The sequence below is a fragment of the Aythya ferina genome, assembly GCF_964211825.1.
Source record: "Aythya ferina genome assembly, chromosome: 2".
Classification (NCBI taxonomy): domain Eukaryota; kingdom Metazoa; phylum Chordata; class Aves; order Anseriformes; family Anatidae; genus Aythya; species Aythya ferina.
This window is the reverse complement of record NC_140297.1, coordinates 128375223-128403052: the sequence shown is the minus strand read 5'-3', so window position 1 is coordinate 128403052 and position 27830 is coordinate 128375223. Positions and strand designations below refer to the sequence as shown.

General features: G+C 36.3%; 1 protein-coding gene across 2 annotated transcripts; it reads right to left on the bottom strand.

Moving 5' to 3' along the window:
- Positions 1-580: 580 nt before the first annotated feature.
- On the bottom strand, positions 581-27830 carry PI15 (peptidase inhibitor 15). 2 transcript variants are annotated; one of them, XM_084507902.1, is made up of 7 exons: positions 27615-27830; positions 26720-27057; positions 9850-9968; positions 9427-9559; positions 9159-9274; positions 6568-6659; positions 6306-6361 (listed from the first exon to the last, which is right to left on the bottom strand). In XM_084507902.1, the coding sequence occupies exons 2-6, from the start codon at positions 26990-26992 to the stop codon at positions 6590-6592; spliced, it is 711 nt and encodes a 236-aa protein (XP_084364028.1). In that variant the 5' UTR covers positions 26993-27057; positions 27615-27830; the 3' UTR covers positions 6306-6361; positions 6568-6589. The 2 variants fall into 2 exon arrangements, with proteins under 2 accessions (XP_084364027.1, XP_084364028.1); XM_084507901.1 differs by lacking the exon at positions 6568-6659 and having other exon boundaries at positions 581-6361.

Here is a 27830-nt window from a genome sequence, read left to right as displayed (position 1 = left end):
GATTCTAACATTCTATGATTGTCTTTGGACTGAGTGCCAGTTTGTCAGCTTACCCAGAGGCACAGAAGAAAACATCCCCTGACCACTAACTCTACTGAAGAGTTCAGGTTCTCAGTACTGTTATATGTCACAATTCTGGTGACTTCCAAGTATTTAATGAAGCTCACATACAAAGCATACGCCTTTATATAAACATATTTAAACTGAATTCAGTTAGATATGTCTTTTACTAGCTCTCTGAAAACTTGTCTTCTCCACAGAGCAAATGAATAAAAGAAACAACAAAAGATGCCTCAAAAGAACATCAAGTGTAAGTATTGATCATTTTACTTATTTATTTAACTGCATAGATGTTACAAAATAGATCAAAATGATGTACATTTCTTTATAGTTTCAAAGTAGTAAAGGTTGAAACAGGGATACAAAATTATATCTCATGTATAGCATGTATATAGTACCAAACGACAATATGAAAAAAACAGTATATTGTTCACTGCAAGATGAAAAAAAAAAAAAAAAAAAAAAAAAAAGATAAAATGTCACATACACAATTATTGGAAAAAAATAACATCTAAACCAGAAATGTTGAAGATATATGAGAGGGGTTGAAAGGACATTTCACTGTATAAATACTTTTTTTTTTTTTTTTTTTTGGGGGGGGGGGAAGCTTGGGTTCACATAGAAAGCTTAAAAATGTAATTATTTTCCAATCCCCAGCACATTCAGTTCTCAGAAAAATCTTCCTTCCTTACTGCAAAGCATATAGAAGTAGAAAAGCAACTGTAAATGGTTTGTTTTTTAAATGAACCCTGCTTTTAAGCACCGTTAATTACTTAGGAGCACCCTACATGAAACAAGATGTTTAACTCCTCAGAGCTAGTACCTTCCAAAATTACCACTCACTCTTGAAGAATAGGTTTTTTTACCTTAAATAACATATCTAAGATGATTTCTCACTTATGATGTACTGAAGCTCTAATGAGTTTGTAAAATGATAAACAGATGAGTGATTTGAAAAAGAATTGCTGTAGTGAGTTAAACATATAAGCTGAGGGACAGCCCTTCTATTCTCCTGCCGTCCAAAACAACCTAAGCATAATTTATAGGGATTGTCAGTATGAGGGGTATTAAAAGAATTTATTTATTTATTTATTTATTTATAAGATGCCAAAAGCTGCAGGAATAAAAAATTCTTTTTCACTCTTAATTTTCTCTTTGGCAGAAGACAAGAAGATGATACTGAATTGAAACCATTTCAGTCTGGTTTTCTCACACTTCACACTTCACACTTCACACCTGGAGGAGCTCAGCAGAGTGGGGCAACTACCTAAAGTTTATGCCTGCTCCATTAACTTACATAAATGCATTAGAATGCATTGCCTTATAATATGAGCAAAAGATTCTTCTCTAACAGAAAATAAATATATCCTGAGACAAACTCAGCAACTGAAGGTCAGCAAGAAAATCTTGAAGCTATCATTAGTAATGATATTTTTTTCTATGTTGAATTAATCAGATATGTTATTCCTTTTATTGCTTTTTCAATTTATTTTCTATTGAAATAAAGCAGTTTGAGAAGGTTACTGTTATTTCAGTTTGCTATTGACAGTAATTTAGTAATTTCATGCTCTTCTTAGAGCCTAAGAATTCTCTATTTTAAAAAGCACCATAAATATGCTGTGTGCTCAAATTCTGTGATATCATTTTATTCCAGAAGAAAAAAAAAAATCTTGAAAACAAAAAAATCTTGAAATCTTTGCCCAATAATGGGCAAATTGCAAGTGTAATTTGGACCTTTAAAATCCATACTTTATTAGGCATCATTAGAATGTATTATCTAAGTAAGGAGACTTCCACCCCCTACTTTTTGAGAACTGCTGAATCTGAAGTAATGTAATCAAAAATTCATCTGACATCTGAATAGCTGTCTTACCTCTTACTTTTAGAACTTTGTATGGTAGATAAGCAACAGCCAATACAATTTTGATTTAGTTCTGTATTTACAAATGACATAAAACTAAGAAATGGAGGATTTTTGTGATGGACCACTTTTCTCAAAGATAATGATAAGATAGACTAAGTCACGTATCTTTAAAATCAAGGCCATAAACTTTAAAGAAACTTTAAAGAAAATTAACAAAATTTATATCTATTTCTTTAAAAAAAAAAAAAAAAACTTTTGGAAGTCAAATCTAAATATGTATTAGCATTCTTAACCACAAGAGGGCATCCATGCTTGCAACCAGATCCTCACAGGCAATCTATAAATACATATACCTATCTACCTATCTATCCATTTACCTATAAGGTATGGATATGGATATATTTCTTTCTATTAGATCCTGGCTATGTTATAGAGCACCTTTGCTCTGGAAGGTTTCCTCATTCAGATTACTGTGGCATTTCCCCATGTTGGTAGGGAACTTCAAGTCCAATCCAATTTTCTCAGCCCTATAAAGGTTATATCAACTCTCCTGTGGTCTTCACTGAGGCCTGGTCCAGCTCATCTCAAATTCAGAGTGGAACAAACTGATCTCAGAGAAGAGGAACACACAGCTTCTCAAGACTAAGTGTGCAAGGTCAAGCTTGGATTTTCTGAAGTCATTTATTACTCCAGAGAGAGGATTTGGGATCACTCAGATCTGCTCAGCATCAGTTTGAGATCATAGCTCTCAGAGGTCTTACTCTCCACATATTTTTTTCCACAGGCACCTCGCTGTTGTGATGAGGGGAGGATGATGTTTGGTTTTGTTTTGAACAGGAATACATTTTCTTCTCTGCTGCAAATAAAACTCTCATTAGAGCCTGAATAAACCATAAAAATGTACTTTGAAAGCATTATATGCTTAGCTGGAAAAGATCTCAAAAACCCTGGAGTGTATACAGTAATATTGGAAGTAAAACTCCTCTTCCACAAAAATAGTGTATAACTTCAGCACCAGAACAAATAGGTTAGCACCAAAATGTGTCAATTGCTACCCATCATCTGAAATGTTTAAATGAAGCAAAAAAAGAGAAAAAAATCACAAGCAGATATTATCATATAAACAGTTGCACTCAATAGTTCATGACAACTACTTCATTATTACTCTTATACCTCTCACAGTATTTTGACCATGAATATTTTTAGCTTTATTCTAGTCTGTGTATACTTTCATAATTTTATATTTAGAATGGAACAAAAGTCTGAGCTAATTTCTTTGACAGCCAGGATTTCTTTAAAGGCACACTAGAAAGGCACACTTATCACCTCAGAAAGAATTACTACAAATATTTAAGGCTATAAGAATAGAAACCGGGGGTAGTTTGCTTCAGCATAACCTTGAACTCATCAAGAACTTTAATCAACATGTATCAGAGAAGACATACTGCTGAAGACATCTGAAGTTTTCAGCACATTTCAGTACTTCTGTTCCAGCAGCACTTTGCGTCAGACAAACAATCAGGCAGCCCTGACACTGGCAAGCAAAGTAGGTATTCGCTGTCGTTGTCATTATCCAACCCAAAAGAAAAATAAGATCAAAAGTGGGGAGATTCAGATAGGCAATATAGAAAGGCCTTTAGTAAACTAATAATTAAATACAGTGGAAAGAAACATCTTGTGTGGTAATCAAATTTCTGATTTGCTGTAATTGTCTCCATTCAATTAAAAATATTCATCTAATGCTTGAGTGCTTGTGGCTGGTTTTATCAGGAGCTGCTCATAAGGAATAGCTTATACCCAGATAATTTTTTGCTGCTGTTAGTTACAGTGTGATTACAATAGTTAATGCCTAGCACCATTACAGGATGTTGTGAAATACCTGTGTACCTATTTGTTAAAAGTGAAGTTTTCTATATCCACAGAAAACAAAATATTCCACAAACTCAAGGTATTTGTAGCAAGTTAAAAAATAACAGATACAATAACATATATACCCGTTATAATAATTTCAGTTGAATTACAGAATTATAAATTAATTTACAACGTCTAGTCCTGTTTGGAAAGTGTACCGTACAACATATAAGTTGTAAGTTCCAAAGTGCATAGTCATTTCTCAATAGACCTACTGCTGTAGGTTCCATGGCTTAACCTGAACTTTTGTTTATGCTCTGCTTCCTATCTTGTATATATATATATATATATAATAAATACAAGAAAATGTCAAGGTGCACTGTTCTAACTGTACTGTCTTTAACTCTGGGGAAGAATTCTTATGTGGAATAAAAATGTATCTGTTCCATGAATCTTTGTCAAAAGCTGTGCTAGCTGAGGACTAGTTACACACTGAATTCTTTCAGTGTGTATGTAAATGACACAAAGAGATTGTGTTTCACTCTCAAAACAGTACTGGATTTTACTCAGCCAAAGCGTTTCACTGAGCATTGGCTAAGTCCAGGTCCGTTTGAAACCACAAAGAAAATCATACATATTATAATTTTTAGGATAAAAGTAGAATATTACAAGTGTTGTCCTTTTAAAACATGGACACATACTAAGACAATATAATTCTCTGTTTATGGTCCTGTCAAATGCAGGAGTGTCATTAATCAGAAGTCTGAAGAGCCACAGATCAGTTGCTGGCATTCTCTGAGGGATCATATTATGGACAGATGGAGAGGGTCTGGCATCTTTGTGTTTGTTTTTTTGTTTGTTTGTTTGCTTGTTTTAGCACCAATATGATATTTCATATTCTGGTAAAAGACTGTCTCAAACACCTTCAAAAGGTCTTAATTAGTGACTTAAAGACACATAGCACCAGTGGAATTATCCTCTGTTGTTCTGCTTGCTCTCCTCAATATTACTTTTCAAAGTTTGTAAATTTCAGAGGTCTAAATGTAGCAGTGCAAGCACAGTAAACATATATACTTAAAGTGGAGTACATTCCACCATGTAATATAAAGCCAAGACTCTGGGCTGTTTCAATGGCATACTAGTTGTGGTAGACATTGGATTTCCTCCTTTTTACAATCTCTTTTTCAAGAGAACTACCTGTATAGTAGTCTAGCTTGAAACGTATGCCCTCTTTATGGGTGTATGCTATAGATTATAGTAAGCACCCAAAAGATGTTCAGTTTTTTATAGAAATGGTGTGAATAATTTGTTTTGTAATAATTCATACAGATATTTTCAGGAAATAGCAAAACATATTTTAAAGGGCACTGCCAATTGCTTTAGAAATTTGAAATATTTATCACAAATCTGTATGAAATTTTAAGGTCACTTAATTAATTTTTAATATTTTATTTGGAAATCCTATTGTCTACATTTTGTCTACATTTTTCATCTTAAAGTTTTACCTGGATGAGTTTCAGTCAGGGGATTAGCATATATACTGGTGAGATAATAGTGTAAAAGGCTTAGTTTGGATGTCATGTATTGATATAGACTGCTTTGTAGAAATATATTTATTTTCCTTCCTGTACAGGAAAAACTGCAGCAAAGCACATTTATACCATTGTGAATGTAATGTTCAAAAACACGGGAATATAAAGTTTGTCTCTACTGATTACACCAGTATATATATAGTGATGTAGCTTTCTACCTAGGTAAGATTACGCATGTGAGTTAACAGCTACTGCCTCTTGGCCAGTGTGGTTTCTTATTCTACTTTTCCTGTCCGCACACAGGCATCATGATGATAGCAGCAGCCGTGTGCTGAACTCTTGAAACACTATAAATGAATTAATGTTGTGCATGAGGTAGGTAATATCCTGCAGTTTCTCTTGCACATATGTTTTCCTCTGCTCAGAGTCCCATTGACACTGCAGATGAAAGCACAGGTGTAAATGGGAAGAACCATTGGTAATGTGAGGACAAATTGTTTCTTTGCATGTCACACTCCATTTTTAAAGCACAGTATTAAACAATGACCCTTCTCTTTCTAGACCTATTTTTTTTAAAAGGACATTATATTTTAAGTATAAGTTGACAGTACCTTTCAACGTGCTTTTAACGGAACCTATCTTCAGGAAGCTACATTTGCTAAGGTGAAAATTAGTTTGCCCACCGTTACAAAATGTTCATCTAAACAGGTTAACGTGAGTCATAAATCCCAAAGGGTTTAAAACAAATTATACTATACTTTGAAAGCTAATTATACAAAAGAATACAAAAAGAAAACATCAGAGTATTATTACAGGATCTCTCTCTATATAACATGTGCAAAATTCAATATACAAGCTTCTTGTTACTCATCCATGGTTTTTTTGTTTGTTTTGTTTTTAAATAATGTAAACATTAACTTATTTAAACCAATATAAGTAATTTGATGTTACTCCTGGGAAACAAAGGTTGTTGGTACAAGAGCCTCCATAGCTTGGAGGGCAAGCAGAACACGGCACTCCTACTTTATATGGTGCTTCTCCAATCCAATTCCCCCTGAAAATAAGAAAGGAAACAAAATCCTTAGCAATTTGAGAGAGGAAGAAAAAATATTCATTAACAGCACATGTTTTGAGTGATTAAAGTGAATGTTTTGCATGATATCCTACAAATGCTCCATTACTGAAAACATATATTTCTGTAGGTTACTGATGGAAAAATAATATACTGATCCCCCCCCCAAAAAGCAGTAGAAGAATGACCATGTAATCCCAGGACAGTGGTTCATTCCATATCCTTTATATGTCTGCAGTGACTATCAGGTTTCATTGCCTTGGGTCCACATTGTGAAGCTCTGAATTCACAGTTCAAAAAAAAAAAAAAAAAAAAAAAAAAAAAGATGACAAGTATTAATACAGTACTATATTAAAAAGAACTATATTGGGGCACTTGTAGGGGCCTCAGGTATTAATGGGAGGTGGAGGGCTCCCACCTGGTGAATAGATCTCTAGAGTTTGTGACAGAGCCCTGGGGAAAAAGAATAGAAGTCTGGAGAGTGGTCCAGACTTAGAGGTAACTGGAAGATCTAGAAATGCCTGAAAAACATTTTCAGACTTTTAGGTGCTTATATAAATCCCCAGGCTTTTAAAGTGAGGTAGGCAAAAAGTTAAAATTAGATTTCCATTTAAACATTATGTCTCACTCATGAGAGATCTTTCCTCTAGTTTGCATGGGACGTGATATACCAGTGTGTAACAAAATTATTTAAGCAACATTTTCTCATCCCCCCACCTCCCAGACAATAACACTGGATCAAAAGCCCTGGTTTGGATTGTGCCTTAGAAGAAAGCAGGAATCTCTCAAATAATTTGCTCGTTTCTACTTCTCTTCCAAATGGGTACAGCAGACTGAGTGCTCAGGAAATATATTTAGTTTGATAACAGATACGGAAATCCAGGAAGAGTTTGCTGAAAGCTGATTTCTGCTTCACTTTCAATACAACACATGGCTGACTTCTGTGAGTCCATTCTAGTTAACCAGGTGCAGGGTCTTTGTAAATTTTATAATTATCCTCCTTAACCTTTCTTTTTTTCTCCTGATTTCTGAAGCATATGTATTTTTTCAGCATTACAACGTGGTATTAGTGAAAGTTATTGGAGTTTTAAACCCCAAATCTTTATAAAATTCCAATCTTAATAACTCAAGTAGGTAATAATAACATCTCCTTCTCCTTTAGAGAAGCTTCTGATGTTCTGTGTTACTCAGACAGATGCAGCCTTTATTGACTGAGAAAGACTTCAGAATGTATGCTCCAGGTCTCTAAACTCAGTGTCCTTAACTGAATTTTAATTAACTCTTAGGAATATAACCTTAAACCAGGGAAGTCCACTTAGTACTCTTTCTTGCGACTGTGCAAGAAGTCTATGTCAAAACCCTGATTCTACAACCTAAGAAACAAATAAATACTGAAAAATCTCCTCCAGAGAAGAAGATTGTAACTCCAGGTTTTGGTTTGCCTTTTGAGAAACATGGATTTTTAGGCTGCAAAAATATAAAATGTCTTTAATTGCTACCTGATAGATAAACAATGTACCAATTTTCAGTAATGCCTAATGCTTGAAACCATTTTTTTGCTGTTTCTTAACACGAGAGATTTATCCTAGGAAGATTTTATTTTTGTTTTTCCAAATTGAGTGGTACAAAAAATAGTATCTGTGTTTCTCTTATAAACTTTGATTTCAGTTCAGTTTTTGTTGCCTGATAACCCTCATCTTCATTTCTTAACATCCTTTTATAGTATATATTAAAGAGAAAAGAACAAAGAGATATTGATTTCCAAAGGAAAAGGGCCATTTTTTTCAAGCCAGTTTTCTTAGTAAATCCTATCTTCTTTTAATTTGCAAAATCTTTAAAACTTCTTTTACTCTTGTATCAGCTAGAATAATGACATATTCATGCATATTCTTTACCACAAATGGACCTGTGCCTGGACCAAAATTTTATGGAAAACATGCTCAGTTAATTATACAGAACTTCTATAGCCTTCTATACAGAACTATGTCTCTGCCTATTATACAGTCAGAGAGACCATTCATTTACACTGTCCATGTTGCTTTTGAAGCACTGGTCCAAACCAAACCTTAAATTGAAGCTCTCCCCGATCCATACTTTAGTGATTCATTCTGCACCCAGACATGCGCTTGAGTTGATGTCTAGTGAACACTGGGGAAAAAAATAATTTCTTCATTTCAACCTAACACAGACTATCACAGCTATCTCACAATAGGGGTCATCCACAGGTGACTATGACAGATACTTTGATGGACCCAAATTTGAAAGGTAAGATGAGATTTGTAGACACTGAGCTTTATAGAAAAATCTGTGCTAGGGCTGCCCTTATGCAGCATGGTTATAAGCAAAGGTGTCCTGTGGGCAAAAATGTGGGTTCACAGTAAATCAACAGCTTGATATACAGTCCTGTAGCTTACCTGAGGAAGTCTAGCTCATATAGCAGCATGCAACAAAGTGAAGAAAAGAGGAATTAAAAGTAAAGCTAAGCAAACACATACGAAGAGGACAAGGAGAATAGTGACAGTAATAATCATAAAAAATAACTGTTTTTTTTCTTTTGTTCTGTGCACATCAGGTTATTTTTTTCTCTCTTTTTTCTCTTTGTATACCAAAGCCATGCATTTGCAACATGTTCAAATGTGATGTTATAATGAATGAGCAGTCTGCAGAAAAAAAGCATAAATAGAGATCAGGCTGCAGAAAAATGAATAAGCAGTCCTATGAGAGTACCCAAACATGCATGCAGTATAAAAATAAACAATATTAAAAGAAAGTAACTCACTTTGGGGCATAGTTGCATACCAAGTAAACAGCTCGTCGCCAAACAGATCCCCAGACGTTCATATTGTGGCATGTGTGGATTGCACAGCCTATACGGTTGGAAGTGGCCCAAACCATCTGAATAAATATTCATTATTGGTGAAGTCCAAATTGAAAAGAAATATATATGTATTATATATACATTTATATGACAGAAAGCTATAAATACATCACAGAAAAGTCCATCTTTGGACAGTACATTTTGAATAGAAGAATGTAATTTATGTAACCTGTGTGTAATGGGTGCACATGGGTCCATAGCATCGCATGGGACACCTGGGGTTGCAATCCTGAGGATAAGGGAAAGCATAATCCTTCACCTCATCGTACCATGGCTTTACCAGCTGGAGAATAGATCGATACCTATGTTTATTTAAAAGGCAGAAAGAAAAATATGTCATTTCAGATTAAGCTACTTTGGAACTTTCTGCTGCCAATCCCCATGATGCAAGTCACCTAAAAGTACATTTCTCAAAACATCATTAGGAGCATAGTATTAAGCCAATACCCAACCCAAGTGAAAAATCTCTGTGAATTATAGATGGATATCAATTATTGCTGTAATACTGGATGAGTCTTGTATCAGTTTAAGATCTGAATCCCAAAGGCTTTACAAAGGGTAACAAAATAACTATTTTGTAGGATTTGCTTACCTTCCAGTTCTTACAGACAGGTTCTGGCCCAAGAATCTCAGTAAGTAGGAAGGTCCATGGTCCCAAATGCAAGTAGCAGCCCAAGCCTCTGCAGATTTGGCCAGAGTTTCATCCCAAACCTGACAAAATAAAGTACCAGTAGGCAGTAGTATGCAGAAAAAAAAGAAAAAAAAAAGCAATCATGGTGAAAGAATATAACAGATATCTTAAGTCAAAAACATACTTAAGAAAAAACAGATTTATAACCTAGGCAAAGACCTCCTGAATCCAGAAAATCATGGGTCAGCACAGTAACAGCAACAGCATTTGCCCTAAAGCTGGGCAGAATCCCTGCCTATATCATCAGAGGAAGGCAGGTATTCATATCTCTCCTTTTTATCTGGAGCAGGCATTCACCTGCCATTTTCCCTCCTGAATTTATGAGATCCATGTGTGGAGGGGAGTGAAACATTGGATAGAACTCAGAAGGTTAAAGAGAAGTACAGGCACTTAGGGAAGAAAAGTTCAGCACAGATATTACATACCCTGCAAAACCCCAACATTTTTGAAATAGGATCTCAGGAATATCTATAGCCAGTGAGAGTGTGTGTGGCAGCTTTTCATATTTGAGGCCACAAGGTCAAGAAAAGAGATACCATAAAAACAAAGACTATGGGTAGTTTCCAGGTGCAGTATGAGTTTCACTACTTTGTTCTGTGTTCGAGCTGACACTGCTACCTGACTGAAATAAAAAGATAGCAGTTCGGTAAGAAGACCTGTTTCAACTTTTTATGTTCTACTCCAGTGGTAAAAACATGACAGTAACACTGTCTCCTTTATATACTTTGCCTGTTCGCTTACATGCTTATGTGTAACTGCTGTTTTTTCCACAACAAATAGGCTGGCCTCAGCAATAACACAGTTATCATCAGTAGAACCTGCTGCACCACTGGAGCTCCAGATGAAGAATATCCTACCATGCATAAATATCTAAGTGTTTAAGTGATACCCAAGTAAGCTCTAGATCCTGGAATTAGACATGAATTTTGAATACTCCGTTTGGACTGTTTTGGTGCAGGAGAGTTTTAGTGAATTACAGGTAGAAAAGAAGGAACAAAATATGGTAAAAATGCTTACCCGGCCCATTACATCTTTTTATACACAAAGCTAAACTCATAAATCTCAACTGGTTATGAAATAAAGAGTATGTTCTGTGAGGTATGAAATAAGAAGCAAAGTCAGAAATAAACTTATCAAAGGATAAGGTGGCCCACAACACAAATATTTTCTGTACTATGTGCTAATACAGATTTCCAAAACACTGATTTCACAGTTTTAAGTTCCCCAAAAATCTCAGAGCGAATGAGCTGACCACAGATCATGAACTTGGACATTAATTTACGTCCCTGACTCTGCCTGGTAGTTTGTGACATTTCTCTAAATGAACAGAACAAACTTTAGTAAATTTTATGGAATTGCCATAATCATTCAACAAAGCTTTTCCTAATATGGAGTGGGTGAGGTACTTCCTAGATTAAAGCTGAAGAAGTGCAACACAGATCAACATGAACCCTTAGCACAAATGATCTTCAAGTTGAATCACCTTAGGGAAAGTAAGATAATGGTGGTTAAAGGAGAGATTTGCTTTACATTTTGATCATGAAAGATCCCAGACTGAAGTCAGAGAAAATCACCAGTAAAAAGGACAAAACAGAAGAGTTAGGAAGAAGCATACTAAGAAGGAATAGTCTTTGAGCCAGAGAGAGCTTTGACTTCACCTCTGAAAAATGAAGGGAGTTTCTCAGAGGATTTTCATGGAGGAGATATATCTATACCTTAGGTAAAGAAGGCTAAGCTGGCGCGCTACCATACAAAAGAAAGGGACCTGGAGCTGCTTTGGCACTGTCCATAACCCAGAGAATGCTCCAGTGTCCAAGAGGAAGAAAACTGTACAGATATTTGTCCTGATTTCTATCTCTGCTGTTAAGCCAAATAGCTGAATGCAGACAGCATAAAAATAACCCTTTATAATCTCTGTGGTTTAACAGTGGTCCCAAAAAGAGGGCTAAAAGAGGAGGCAACAGTAGGCACTAGCATAAAAGTGTGCATGGGAAGTGTGCTTGAGAGGCCAGGGCCACAGACGATGCTTGGAGCTGCCCAGGCCCAGGGGAATGGAGAAGCATATGAACCCAGCATGTGGGTCCAAACACAGCTGCCTGGTGTGCATCCATAACGGGCAGCTCAGCCAGTACAGTGACACCCCATAAACACTCTCCTTTGCTGAGATTAATCATGCCTCTGGCATGTGTGCTCTCTGCCAGGAGGCTGAACATGAGGTTTGTGTGCTTGCTCCCAAGTGACCTGGCTGCAGTCCCACAATAATTTGAATGTGTACTGTATTTGCACAAATAGCACCAAGCTCCTGCTTTTCACCCAGCATATTTTTGCATACTGAATTGCCTTGCAAAGTAGTATGTTAGCTGTTTAAAAGAACTGTGAAGACTGGATTAGGTTTTCACCCTTAATACCCTCTAAAAACTGGGCATTCTTCCCCCTTGAACAGTGAGAACATTGGTAATCCACTTTCTTTCTCTTTAGCTTCATTTTCTGGTTCTCAGAAATCATTTGCAGCATTAGACTGGGAAAGTTATAGGGGGTTGTTTCAAACTCATTTAAAAATCATGGGTTTGGCAGGTAAACATTACTGCGATATATATATATATTTCACTCTTCTTGCCGTTATCTACTCAATCTCAACCATTCTCTGAACATATGACATTTTTGGCCAACATGAAAGAGAAAGAGAAAATATAATCACTGAATAAGGAATAAAGGGGGAGGGAGAGAGAGGAAAGAGGGAGTATCAGCAGCAGCTTCTTTTAATTACCTCCACTCCTTCATTAACAGGCTGGTGAATTTCCCTTTTATGGAGTCCCCTTCTACTAGGCAAATCATTTGGATTTCATGGGAGAGAACAAAACACTTCACCAAAAACTTTTTTTTTTTTTTCCTCCTCCCTCTCTCTCTCAGAAAAGTGATCTCAGTACATTTAGGACTACCTCTAGATCCTCTGCACAAGTAAAGGCAAATATAGGCTGAGGCAGAAAAAAAATGATAGTGAATCAGATAAAAATTATCTTATAATGATCTATAATCTAAACTTTCTAAACTGCGAGAGACTGCACTGCTAGTTCTCCCCTTTCAAAAGAAGTCTGATCCTGAGTCAACACTTGTATTAATTTTTATCTCAGTTTGGTCCCATTTTGGGCATGTAGGACAATGCGGCAAATGGATTTATGGCTTTTTGAACATGTAAGGCTTAACTGTTATACACAAAGAAACGGGATATATGGAAATATCCTAAAAAGAGAAACTGAAGTAACTCGAAAGACAGAGGGGCAGTTTCAGTGTGAGAAGAAATTAAAAAGCTAGCTGAATTTTAAACAATAAACAAATGTTTAAAAAGATCTAATAAATAAAATTTTAAACTGTGTAATGATGGCCAATACAGGCTTTCTATTAAATATGTCAGAGAAATCCGCCTGATATGAACAAAAAATTGCAAAAAGGAAAAGGAAAAAGGAAAAAGATTTGCATGCAGAGTGGGTCAAGATCTGAGGATGTGACTCATCCTCATACTAATCATGCAGGCTCACAGTGCCAAACTTTGCTCATTCTCTCCTCAGGGATAGCAAACCTTTGTTTGCTAGGTCATTAATGGTTGGGAAAGCAATTGTCTTCCTGCCACACAATATAAAGATCCCTCCTGAACTCTCCAGACCATTGATTCGGTCGATCTTGGAAATCTCCTCCACCTGGAGAGGATCCTAGCTGGATCTAACTAAGCTGTGATAGAGTTAAAGTGTCTCATCACATTTCCACTGGCAACTCGAAGTCAACATCCTTTGGCCAATTTATTTTTCTTTCTTCTGCCAATGATTATTTTCCTAGAAAGCTGTCTGACTGTGCTCTCTACACTGCTCTGTCTCCCTGAAAAACTACAGTTCAAAACTACATTTCACTTGAAAATTGTCAAATGGACCGAATATAGGGAAGAGGCTAGTGCTTTTATACAGAGCATTTCCACACCAAGAAAGCTCTTTTCCGAGGTTCTATGAGGTTGTTGTAGGGTGTTCTGTGCACTCATACAGCATGTGATCTAAGCATTAATAAAGTCAGTGGGAATTTTGTCAGTGAGGCTAGACTTTAACCCAAGGTTATCGTTTTCCCCACTCTGTAAACAAATAGTCAAATAAATTTCGTTATTCCAATAATCTATAATAAGCAATGGAGAATAAAATGTAATCTTTTAATATTAAATGAAATTTCTCAAAGACCGCAAAGGAAGCTTCCTTTCTCAAAGAAAACCTAGTAAAGTGGGTCACGGTGCCCTCACACCTTTCTCTCTTTCTGTAGTTGTTTGCTGTCATTGTCACTCTTACATATGTAGAGGGGAGGGAGATGTCCTTTTGTTCTTTGCTGGGTTATCTTTTATTACCATAAGGTCCTAATCACCACTGTCCTCTTAGGTAATAAAATGATCATGAAGTTGAAGAAGCATTACAATGGAAAAAAAAAATAGAAGCAACTACAGTATTACAAAGACCTTTTCAAAACATTTGTAGAAGAAAAACTGGCTGTTCCCTTTCCACATTGATAGCTATGCTTTAATTTGAAGAATGGTATATATAACCACTGTAACTATGAACTGAACTTAGAAACAAAATTCTTCCACTCTTTCTCACTGTGGTCATAACTGTACTCCTAATATCTATAGTTCAAATGCAATAGTTTTCTCTTTTGACCCTGATTAATACATGTCTTATGGGGCAAATCCTGATACAGAGGGGGAGCTAAAGCTGAAAGTAGCAGATTATTTCACACAGAAACTTCACTATTTTATCTGTAAGTAGAACACATTGAGTAAGTCTACATGAAACAGATTAAATGGAGCTTTCTTATTCTGCCTCACTTGTTCTTATTGCAAACCTTCTAACAGACTGCTGAATTACTGAGAATATACCACTATGCTGGCTACATTTACCCTGTGGTATTTTTTTCAAGAATGAACACTAACCTTCATTGTTTACTGTCTTATTTGTAGTTTCTTATTTCTAGTTTTAAATGCACTACAGCAACATTTATTACCACATCTTGTATATGCAAACTTTTCTGAGAACATTTGTGAATGATGGATAAACGAAGTCATATATCCATTATTTAAACTATACTGTCTGAAACAGAGTAGGGACTCAAGGCATCATTGTCAGTTTCTGGAGCTCACTTTCAGTGACAGTGAAATCGAGCCTCAGCCTTTTGAAGGTATTAAGGGATTGTGTCATTTCTGATCTGTAACTTTACCAACGCACGTGTGTGTGTGTGTGTGTGTATACTATAGGTACAACTGTTTATAGGCAAAATAATTAATGCCAAATCTTCCTTTATGGACTTTATCTTTCCATGGTGCACCACTCAGTTTTGCTGTACAATAGGTTGGAGTCCTTGTAGTCTGGCTTCATAGTATCTGTACTATGTAATTCCATACAGGTCAGCAAAACTTTCTCTTGTGTAAGGTCTGACTCAGGACCTGTGCATATCAGTAGAGCTCATTATACAACTGCTTTTTCCTTGATTAACCTCAGTGAGGTGGTCCAAATATAAGCCACACAACATTTCTGCCAGGAACCAATATTAAAACATTGGGCTTCAAGTTGCCTTTGTGAGATGTCAGCTTGCAGCCCACAGAACTCTAGGATGTGATCTTTCTCTCTGAGAGTTCAGCTTGGCCAACCAAAGGACTGCCAACACCTGGAGAAAAGGCTATGTCAGGTGATATTCTGAGAGATTTTCCATAGCTCGAAGAACCAGAAACATACTACATTATGAAAGTACGTTTAATGAAAGATCCTAATTTTCTAAATTGTCTGAAAAGCTCAAACAGAACAGTGGCAATGTATTACTATTACTTCAATTTCCTGATCACACACCTCGAGGTTTCTTATTGCTTTAGAGAGAACATTTTAAATATTTTGATAAAAAAAGACAGAGAGGGTTTCCTTCCCCTGCCAAGGCCTTCTCTCATATTTTGAGTGCTGCAAATGAGTTCTGGGATGTTTTAGGTCATGCAAACTATGGCTAGCTAAGTCAAAAAAGGAAAGGACAAATGTCTTGAAAATCACATTGACCCTTGACAGATGCTTTTCTTTTGATAAACTGACAATACCTACCCCTGCAAAGGTAAAACTGTTATACTCATAAATTGCTTTTATATATAGCAGAATATACTAGTTACTTGTTTCCTATTTCTGCAAGATATCATCTCCTCATTTGAAAAATAAGGATCTCAACATTTCATAGGTTTTCAATAGGAGAGAAAAAAAAAAAACGGAAAAAAAAAAAAAAGAAAAAAAAAAGCAAACAAACAAAAACCATTCTCACTATATAAATATGAATATGTGTGCCTGTTTCTCTTGCAACTCTTCAACATACTATCAAAGAAAAATAATAAAAACAAAATCATGATTTTCACTTTCAATGTTGCCAGTACTTATCCTCAAATTTGTTATCTGACTGGTAAAATCTGTAAGACATGGTCTGTTTTTTTGTTGTTGATGTGGTATGTTGTGTTTTTTTTTTCCTCATAAAGCAATTAATGCATTCTTCCAAAGCCACCAGTAATATCTGTCAACACTATATTCCATTTGCAAGCCCTAAGAATAATTTCACATCACCTTTTTCTAATGACTCACCACTTCAAGTGTAAAAATAAAATACGCACAGATAAAATGTTTATTTCAATTTCCTTACAGGTAGACAAAAAAAAATCTGATTCAAGCAGTGAAATAGCTTCCAAGTAAAACAGATACATAAAACAGTAATATGTTTAGAGCTAAAAAGGTAAATTAAAGACTTAATTTTTATTTGCCCCCCCTAGAGAGGCCACACCTGAGAACGTATGACTGATACATTCATCTGGAATGATATCCATTTGAAAGTTGTGTAAGTTAAGAATTAGGAAGCAGAAAGATTTAGGATCTGTTACTCCTGGAAAATGTAGAGTGAGAAAAAAATCAGTCTATCCCTTGGTAGTCCATTTCTTCATAATGCAAGCATTATTGAGATGTGGTTGACCATTTAGGTAAAGACGACTTTCCATGAGAAAGCTGAAACATTTTCATTTAACTTTTCTTGATTTCCTGATTTTCAGAACCAAAAATTATCTGTTTTCTTTTCAGGGCAAACATATACCTTCCCTTCACAGTGCAGATTTCCAGTGACAAAAGAAAATACCAGGAAAAATATCTTGATCTGATTTAATGTGGCAATACCCTTATACACTCCTTGCTGTATAAGAGACACCATTACCAAAGCAAATTTAATTCTCTCCTTCTCTGCAAATATCCTGAAATCATTACTCATGGCAATGGATCACAAGACTTTGTGATCTAGACAAAAAGTGAGCAGAATATTTAGTAATACGCTGTATTAAAGTGTTTCTCTTTCCTTGTGGATATCTGTGTAAACAAGCATTCAAGTTTACTGCCTTCAGTGTCCCACAGATAACATGGAAAAAACTAAGATGTAGGAGCACTGCTTCCTTCAGATTGCCAGCAGGCATATTGTATAGCTAGAAGAGATGCATTCACTGGGAAATAAAGATATATTTTCAACCTGGGCGAACAGAGGGTCTTCTAAAGATCATTTTAAAGTATTCGGACAATGCAGAACCATACTTCCATTCTTCTGCTGTCATCACAATCCTTAAACTTCCCTGACTCATCTTTGCCAGTACCACAGAAGCTCCCCTCACCTGCACAAGGGGCATTGCTTGAAATATTAAATACTAGTAGCAGTCCTCAGTACTTTACATTGGACTTTGTTGTGTTTGTTTGTTTTTAATGACATATCAGCTGGGGTAATATTCTACTAATTTCTCAGTGGCAAAGCAAGTATTTTAAGCAAAACACACACCTCTCAGTCACTCACAATCCTCTCAAGAATCCTCCAGGGCACCCAGCAGTCAAGGGCTGCTGACCTTAATATTAAACAAGCGTGCTGTGTCTCACCCCTTAACCTGCTGCCACCAGCTGTCCATCTGGAGTGACAAGCTCCAGATACTACATTAAGTTACATTTTGCAGTAATAATAATATAAAGTGGCAATTTGTCAGTTTTGTCATCTTATTTGTCATTAATATATGTTTACTCATACTAGTATCTTCAGATTTCTGTTTGGTACCAATAGCACAAACAAATCCACAGTAGTTCCTATCTACCTCAGAAGGTGGCCAGTAGGACCTTCTTCTAGCAGTGACCAAAAAATTAACCTTTCTATATCAGACTTCTGATTTTATTCTCTATTAACCCTGTTCTTTTCCTTGTTGGTCCAGCTGAAGATCAGCCACACTTATTTTCAGAATGGCAAAGAGTAGGAAAGAAGAAAACCTCAATTAAAACAGTTTCGACCTATGAGAAAAAAATTGGGATGCTGAAAGATGAAATCCAACATTTCCAGCCCCTCTGTGCAGCTGCACTCCACAGCTGCTAGTTCAAGTTCCAGAGTTAATTAGCAGATGTAGGCTGCTACCCCCAATATGCAGGTCTTGTCCTCATACGTTATTCATCTGTACATACTTGCACCGGCCATAATGCTCACACGTGTGGTGGCCAGTTCTCAGAAATCCCACAGAAGCATGCAGGGCATGCAGGAGTCCCTTGAACAGCTTCTTCCCTTCTCTTTTGTATAGTTGAACCTGTAGCTTTTTAAGGTTCAGGGATTTTCTGTAGGACCCCCCACCACATCCACTACCCTAAATTACAAAGCTTAATAAAACTACCCACCAGCCCTTCTACCTGCTTGCTTTTTCTAGAGTCACTGAAAGAGCCTCGTCTTTTTGCCTTCACTTTTTTCAATACATACTGTGATGGAAACATATGAGGTCATTGGAATTTATAGACAGATTTGGCAAACTTTATGTATTTATTTGGTCTCTGAGATCATTTGGACTCCAGGCGCTCTCTCTCTCTCTAAGAATACAAATAATTTTTGCTCTCAACTGCCACCTGTTAGACATTTTACTGTGCATACTATAATTGGTGCCTACTGCATGTACACATCCTTCCCCATTAGGTAATAAATGGGTACCGTATTAGGTACTAATTAGAACTTTACACAGAAAATTCCCAAAGTCTGTCCCCTAGAGAAAAAGTCTTGATGGGAATTGCGGTTCTGTACTTTTTTTTGCAGATTGTATTAACACAGTTAATACATCAAGCTGCTTGTCCAATACTCCACTGCAACTCAAAGTAAAATTGTGCAATGGTTTATAGTCAATTTACTTTCATATAAACAAACCTCCAAACATCTGATTCACACTTTTGAAGGGCTCAGTATTAGAAGGTCTAACTTACAGAACTTAGGGCATCACCAAACAGATGTCCAAGAAAACTCATTGCCAGAAATTCTTTTCTTATGAAAATTCAAGACAATTTCAAGTCTGTATTTTATAGAAGTTTCTATTTCTGGTTGTCTATTTGGTGCAAATTCAAACTCCTATTATTTGAAGCTTGACCATTGCTAATACTCAATTTGTTTCTTCTAAAGCTTGTCCACATTTCTTATCATGTTTGACACCAGGCTTTTAAGCAATAAGAAACAAAGAGAATTGGTAGGCTGTCAAATTTAATAACAATAAGCTTCCCTGATATGCTATTATTTGTTTAGCTTTTGGAAAAGTTAAATATCAGAGCTACATATCTTAAAATATTTAGTGCTTTCCTAACCTACTGCAAGGCATGTTTTGGTTGGCAAGAGCTTATCACAGAACTGGTAACAAAAAGGACCAAACTTCATCTAGCTCCGTGTTGCCCTGACAATTTGTCATAAGTCTGAAGAGTAAGGTCTCTGACCTTTATCAATTTAAATATCATCTGTGCAAATTGCCTTTTATCTAAACCACATCATGTGAATAGAAAAAATATTTGTTTCATAGTGTAGTGTTTTGTTTCTCTTCTATACGGAAATAATCTACATTTTTTACTTTTTTATTACTAACCACTGAAGTTTTTCACTAAAACAGAAATGTTCTTAATTTCTTTAAAAGTTTTCAAAGAAAATACTTATTCTTTTCAAAGTAGCTTTAACTGAAAGATATAGCAGCATGACATAAAAGAAAACACAGCTTCTTCTTTCTTCAGGATAAAGAGCAAGAACAATAGTTCTTTATTCTCATAAGAAGGCATCTCAATTTAAGATTGGTTTATCTTTATACAGATTAACAGATAACACTGTACAGATGGAGATGGAAAAACAGTTCACTTTCAGTTCAGTTAAAATAGACCTCAGACCCTGTCACAGGGTACCTGCAGATGCATTTGCAGGTCTAGGTGCCTGTGCTGATGGTTCTCTCCATCCTAAAGCAAGTGGTTATCTTGGGTTTGACAGTCTTTGCTTTGCTTTTAGGAGACACTTTTCCATAGACTTGGATAGTCTATTCTCTTTTTCAGATCTTCTTTACAGATACAGAAAGAGGATAAAAATGTTGAGAAGTTTAAGGTTACTATCTTCTCCATTCATGTATGAAGCAAAGTGCTGTGTACTTTGGATTGAGATTCTTGTGAAAAATGCCCTGTCTCTGTTTTCAGCCAAAAAGTTCAAGAGGTGCTACATTTAATAATAAAGGAATGTCTAATTCTGAGGGCCCTGGGCAGGCTGCTTTTCTATCAGAGACTTTACCAAGTTGTTTTTTGTTTGCTTAAACTCCTAGAAGGCTTTCTGCTAACACTAAATTTAAATAATGTAAATATTCTGTTTTAAAATATCATCAAGTGATGGGTGTTTTAAAATACATACAAAACATTGGAAAGGAGGTCTCATAGCAAAACATATTCAACACAGTCATTCCTTATCATAGTATTTATCAACAATATAATTTCTGGGGAAGTTCTTCAGATTTTTCAAGAAGTACTTTCCAGGAAAGGTCTTTTCTTTTCGTCTCCTAAGCAGGTCTTTCTGTCATTCTTACTGAAAATAACTTGTGTCTTTTATACCTCACAGAGCTAGCATCAACTTTGTCTTCACCCTAAACACCAGTTTAGTTACTGATACTGAATGTGGTTCCTAGAGGTTTGTAGTTGAAATTCTGCTAGAAGAATGGGCAGCATCCTGTATCTCACTGATAGCCACTAATAGTAGTACAGTATTCCATTATTGAGAGTGGTGCAGTAGGAAATAGGTAAGTGGATAAATGCACCTGATGGATAAAGGAAAGCTAGGTAACTCTACTCTGACAAAATTAAGAGAAAGTAACTCCATCTACTCGTCTTCTTTCAGCTTACTTTCAGATACCATGTTTTGCCTTTGCTGGGATAAAAGGCTGGGTATGCTGTAAAATGACTGCCTCCTTTCAAAGTTGGCATGCAGACAGAAACCTCAAACTATAACCATAGAGATCAGTTCAATGCTTTCTGCTTTCTTTTAATTTCCTGAGAGGAATCATATTCGTGACATTCATTATCTTCAGACACTCCTGTTGGTGCATTGTGGCACCAGATGGAAGGGACATACTCAGCTGTCTAAACATAAATACAAGTGGTAAGAAGGAAAAACTGGAGCCAGACAATATATTTCATCATTATACACCACTTGCATTCACCTCACTTGTGAATCACCAGCACAGAGCAATCTAAAAGCTATGGCCAACTGGGAAAGGTGAATTACACTGGAGAAGCTCCAAGCTCCTTGATATCTTTCCTCCTAGAAGACTCAGTGGAGTATACTTAGATTTACTTTGTGCTCTAGCATGATGAAAACCAGATTAAGATCTTTATGCCTTGGCTCATTTCAGCCTTCACTGTGTATATAGGATTTAAGGGAACAGATCTATTCAATGGAAAAAGTAGATCTAGGGTTAATTCTTCATTGTATTATGGTACTTTAAACATGCGTAGTTAAATACATGTCTAACCTGGTTTGACACTGCTGTTCCCTTATCTAATAAAGAAGCTCTAAATAGAATGCAACAGTAATTGGCTCCAATATGCAGAAATATTATAAGACATGCACATGGAAATTACGGTACCATTATATACATACATTACTAATGCAACTTAATTCATTCCAAGAAAACTGGCAGTAAATATATGAAAAATAATGTTTGAAATGAAACAAGGAGAGAAGTTCTACTGGACAGTTAAAGTGAATATAAAGATTAATTATCTGAGTTTTGGAAGGAAGTATTTAGGTTAGACATTTGGAAATCATTTCTATTCCTAAGGTAAAATATTTGCCAAGAGATGTGACTGAGACAGCATCACTATATGTGTTCAGGAGCAGACAAGATGAAAACCATATGTACTTAATGCAGAAGGAAGTCCTGCAACTGGGTGGGGATAAACTATATGAATTAAGAGATCCTATCCAACTCAATAGACATAAATCTTGAAGAAACTAGTCATGTAGTCCTTACAGGCATGGATGATTTCAGTGGGACAATGTAGATGAGCCAGGGCAAACAACTCAAGTACAAAACGTCCTCCAAGATTTAGACTGGTTTGTAAGAAACCAAACTGACAACAGCAAAAATAGGTAAACAAGTTGAGAAGTTTATTTATCAGAAATACTCTTGCATTGGAGTGAAAAACACACTAACTCACTTTTTCCATGTTCATATGGCTTTCAGGTATTAAATAGGACTTTGGAAAATGTGAAGTAGTTAGAAAACATTTTATTTTTTGTTTTTCTTACCCAGAACCTGTAGCATATTCAAAAAACATTTTTAAGATCACCTTGACAGCAAGAAAATTTTATGAAGACTTTCACATTCAGGAATGAAACAGGATTGAAGTTATTTATATCTGTGACCACTAAGTAGACTATTTTCTTCCTTCTCTGAACTGACCTTGCATATTGCCTGCAGACCTTTGTGGACACAAAGCAGTCTCCATATTCATCACTTAGCAAAAAAAAAGGCCACCCCTGGGCATTACAGAGTGAACAGATTTCCTTTGTGATTTTGCCTTAGCCCACACTATAGGAGTTTCTTTTGGAACACAATTACTTTTATTTTAGAGCAACTGTTGATTTATTTTGTCCATCTTATCACATTCCTTCACATGGAATTCAGTAGAAGATGAGTTAGCTAAGATTCTCCATTCCTTTCAACTCCTCTGCCACCAGCTCATGAGAAACTCTCTTCTGTTGTGTTGCCATGAAGCTACTTCTGGATATCCAAGCTAATTGATTTCATGCTAGTCTGGGAATCTGTTAGTACTTTGAGTCCTAAAAAGTGACACATTCACTGAAGGCCATGTTTCCCTAAATATAAAAGAACTTATGCAATCACTGAACAAAAAGGAATTGAAACTCTATCAGACCGTCTTCCATACATTAATAGGCTCAAGTCTATCTAGAACATTTCTCTGCTCTTCAGGCAGCATTCCACAAACATCTAGCTTCATGTTTTTGAGTGTATAATCTTGTCCCATCTTTTATACTTTTGACATGCTACTGCCAGTCTATTAATTACTGCGTTGATCAGTACTGGGCTCAGGACTCATCTTTGCAGAACCTCACATGACCCAGCCTCCACCAGATCAAAAGTATTATGTCATCCTTTATTCTGCAGGTATGGCATCAGCTTTTAGGGCACAAGTGAAGGCTTCAGAATGACAGTTTTGGATGAAAAGGAATAAAGGATATAAAAAGACCCAAATTAAAAGCAGAGGACATTATTTCTGCATTATAGGTTTGGAAGTTCTTGTTTCCTTTTTCATTTGCTTTCCTTTCCACACTCACTAAGTCTAGACTTGTACTTGCAGAAAAACTTCAAATCAAAGGCATCAGCACTACCAGCACCAGGAAAAAAAAAAAAAAAAAAAAAAAAAAAGGGAGTATGACTCATAGAGTAATAACATCCCAAGAGAAAGGTTACCCAAAGTCTTATTGACCCACAGTGCATAAAACATGCAGTTTCTTTCTCTATGGACTAACAATTGAACAATGCTTCCCATCGTTGCTTTTGACACCCCATCTGTCTACTTCAGAGACTGCATACAACAGTAGGATGGAGCAGCACTAACTCCCACCTCTCCCAGAAGGAGGTAAAATGCTCCCCATTTCTAATATTGCAGTGTTCAGATGAACCTTCCTTGCCTAATGTGTGCATTGTTTGACATTTTTTGTGACCTCTCATCAAAAGTCCTAAGCACACAAAGTTTCAAGACAACAGGTACAGATTAAAGAACCAACCCATATTGCTAAACCCTAAGCTCTTACCAGTGAAGAAGAAAATAAAACAGATTTTTATAGAGGTAAGAATGTGACAGACATTCATGAAAAGAGATCCTAACAGAATTAGGAAAACAGAACAAAACATGATTCAGTAGGACTGTGGACAGAGAATAGAATTGAAAATATTTTTGTGTGCGTGTGTTTCTGAACTGCTTAGGCCATCTCTACTTCATGCGTAGGCCATCTCTACTTCATCACACTTACAAGAGGTTTCCACAATCTAATGCACCTATAGATACTTATATCAGAGAATCGCATAATTGTCTAGGTTGGAAGAGACCTCAAGATCATCAAGTCCAACCTCTGACCTAACACTAACAAGTCCTCCACTAAACCATACCGCTAATGGGAAAAGGCCACCTTCATCACTATCACTGCACTTTTCCATAGTGTTCAGAACAAGAACACACACTCCGTAACAGTCTTTCAGCACTGTGCATACTGTCTGCTGGTAATGGCAATATGCCTGTTGTTTCTGGAAATGCATACTGAATGGCACAGTCTCATTTATATATAACAGCAGTAATCTTATGTTCACATAATACAAAGCAGATGCTGTGCCATACACATAATTAGACGGAGACTTAAGAAGTTAAATTGAGGTTGCTGTCACACCTATGTGTGATGTTGCTCAACGGGTTTCTTTTTTTTTTTTTTTTTTTTTTTTTCCTGTAACATTACATAAATCAGACATGGATTGGTTAATTCTGCTGAAATATAATTAGTAGCCAAGAGATTACCTTCCACTTGGAGATTCAAGCTGGAGTTGCATTCTAGAGCATTACCTAAGTAAATTGATGTGGTACTCTGAATTCTGCTGCATGAAAGAACAAACTATTTTCAAACTGGGAAAACAAAGGTGAAAGAAAGCCTTAGACCTTGACCTTGACCTATTGATGGGGCTGATGATGATAGAAACACAGGCATGTCCCATGGCTGGGTGGTACTGGTAAAAGCAATAGTAAGAATAGCAAGGAAAAAAAGTAATGCGTACTTTGTAAATAGCATGGCCCCAGTCTTGATTCTGTATCAAACCTCACACAGTACCATTGCAGAGGAAAGCTGCAGCAGAACACACAACAAATATATGTGAAACCTTGGCAGTTTTAGCACATGAGTGAAATAAATGTAGATTTAATCAAAGAAGATTTTCTCTATGAAGTCTTTTTTTTACTGAGCAGGCTAAGAACACTGCACTCACAAAACTTTTGGGAATACAACAGGGTGCTGGCTTCACTTAAGCAAACTGCAGGAGCACATTTCTAAAACACACAAGCCAAGGAAAGACATGGTAGGCTGCCATTCCCTCAGACATTACAACAAAGTTTATTTATGCAGAATCAAAGGAAACGTCAGTGGAGAGCTCAGCAATAAAAATGATGACTGAGCTTGACTTCTGACCTCTCTATTTTTTCTGTCTCTGACCTTTCCACTTCACAAACTTCAAACTCAGACTATGGTATGGCTATAGGACTTCATCCTGCAATGTTTTGAATGCATTCAGCATTTTGAGGCGTTGTTGGGATGTGCTAAGAAATTAAATGATCAAATCCAGATTTAGGTAACATCTGTGATAGAGAGATGTCCAAATTGTTAATCATTAGCTGCTAAAAAGGAGAAGTTATTACTATTATCCCATTTTTATGTCATGCTGATGGTGTTGTGTTTTCTCAAAACTGTTAACTGTCATCATCTGAGATGCTTTGTGACTTTAAGCAGATATTATGATGCTGACACAACTTGTCTTAGCTGTGAAAGTAAAATATTTTTTGCTTGGCCAACCTACGTTTAACATTAGAGCTTCACATGCACACATTCAAAGTTGGAACACGAAACAGCAAACATGCTGCTTTAGCTATTAGTGCCAAGTATGAAATCATGGAGAATGAGTAACTTCTATCATACCTGCAGGAACACACAATTCACATAATGAGTATTTGCCAATAAGGTGAAAAGGTGTCTGCTACAAACATAACATTCAAACACATTGCAATCCTGCATAGTAGAAAAGCATCTAAAATAAGCATTGTATTTGATGGAGAAAAAATAAGAACATTAGGTGAACAATATGCACTAAGTAAAAACCATGAGCATGATACACACAGTGCATCAAATGAATTGCTTTACAAATGCAGTTTTACCATATTGTGTCTGAAAGTACTATTTGTGAAATAAATTAGAAATATTAACTATATTTTTTGGCATACATCAGGACAATGACTTTCAATTTACTCCACAAAAACAATGGGACTGCTAATGGTTAGCACTTTAGGCACATGTGATCACATGTTATGATCATGTACACTATGATCCTATGCCACTTCAGGCCAACTAGCAGTTAAATCACAACTTCATTACTTGGGGTCCCAGCAGTTTCACTGGAACTACTCATGGAATTGGCAAATCAACAGGGCTCGTAAAAGGTTCAAAGTTTGGTATTTAGATACTTTAGTACAACTCTAAAAGATGTAAAAAAATAATGTTTTATTAAGCAATAAGAGTTAAAAATATTTTGTCTGCCTAATTAAATCCCCACAACTTAAGAAAACAAAATCACAGGCTTACAGTTTGTTTTACTATGAGGTAAATTAAGTTCACTTACCATATATTCCATGTTGGAAGCAGGTGGGAAGACTTTGCCTCTGACTTGATTATGATAATCAAGAATGGCAATCATGTCATTCTGTGAAATGTAGCGCTTCCGCCTGGCTTTGGGAATTTTTGCAGAGTCCAGATGAGCTGCCAAAGCCGTCTCAATGTCAGTGAAATTATTGTTTGACAGGAGTAGGTCAGTGGAGTTGGGTAACACTAATGTACTTGTTTCACAGAGAATGGAAAATAAGAAAGCACAACTGATTGCAGTGATTGCTGTCATTTTGGGACCAGAGGAGAAAGGACACAGAGGTACTCTGCTTTAAGTCAGGGCAGTAGGGAACAGATCTGTAGAAGAGAAGATGTCAAAGATGTGATTCTGAACATCCGGTTAGCAAGACAAAGTGAATTGACAGGCTGTGGTCTGAAAAATGATTCTGTCAGCTCAATTACAAAAACAATCCAGTCAGAACACATATTTCTGAGCAATTTTCACTTACCATATTATCATTAAATGATAATATCCTCTTACTATGAACACAGCAGATGAAATATCATTATACCCTGAATTACATGATCAGAGCTAGTAGTGCTCCTGAAAGAGTGACAGTGGTAGCACACCAGATCAGTCCATAACCCACACTATAAATCTTAAATTTGGAGACTGCAAGAAACCTCACAGAATGTTATGCTCTGAAAACAAAAAAAATACATCCCAGGTTATGCCTGTCCTTTATGCATGCGTTGTTTTGACATCCTGTGGCACAGATAAACTAGTAGGCAAAAGAACACATATAAAGCATGAAAACATCTTAGAAATTGCATTCAGATCATAACTACAGCAAAATGTGATGAGCATTGTTAAAAGTGCATGCAAAGCAAGCTTATTGAGCTAAATGGCTTACCTCTGGATAATATCAAAAAAAAATACAGTCTATTGTTCTCCCAGTATATATAGCACTCTCCTATGTGGTGATATGAACCTTTGTGAAGGAGTGTCTCTTATTACAAACCCCCAAAGAACAAAACCCTGCTGGTTGTGAAGCTTTCTGGCCACAGGAGCTGCTAACAGCTTTTATATGTTACAGTCTGCATGATCCAGAACAGGCAGTTTCTCTAAA

Coding starts and splice junctions, on each gene's coding strand:
- PI15 (XM_084507901.1), bottom strand. CDS start 26,992: ATGACAGCAATCACTGCAATCAGTTGTGCTTTCTTATTTTCCATTCTC. Junction 9,560..9,849: donor CTGTCTGTAAGAACTGGAAG/GTAAGCAAATCC, acceptor AAATAAACATAG/GTATCGATCTATTCTCCAGC. Junction 6,362..9,158: donor GTATGCAACTATGCCCCAAA/GTGAGTTACTTT, acceptor TCTTATTTTCAG/GGGGAATTGGATTGGAGAAG.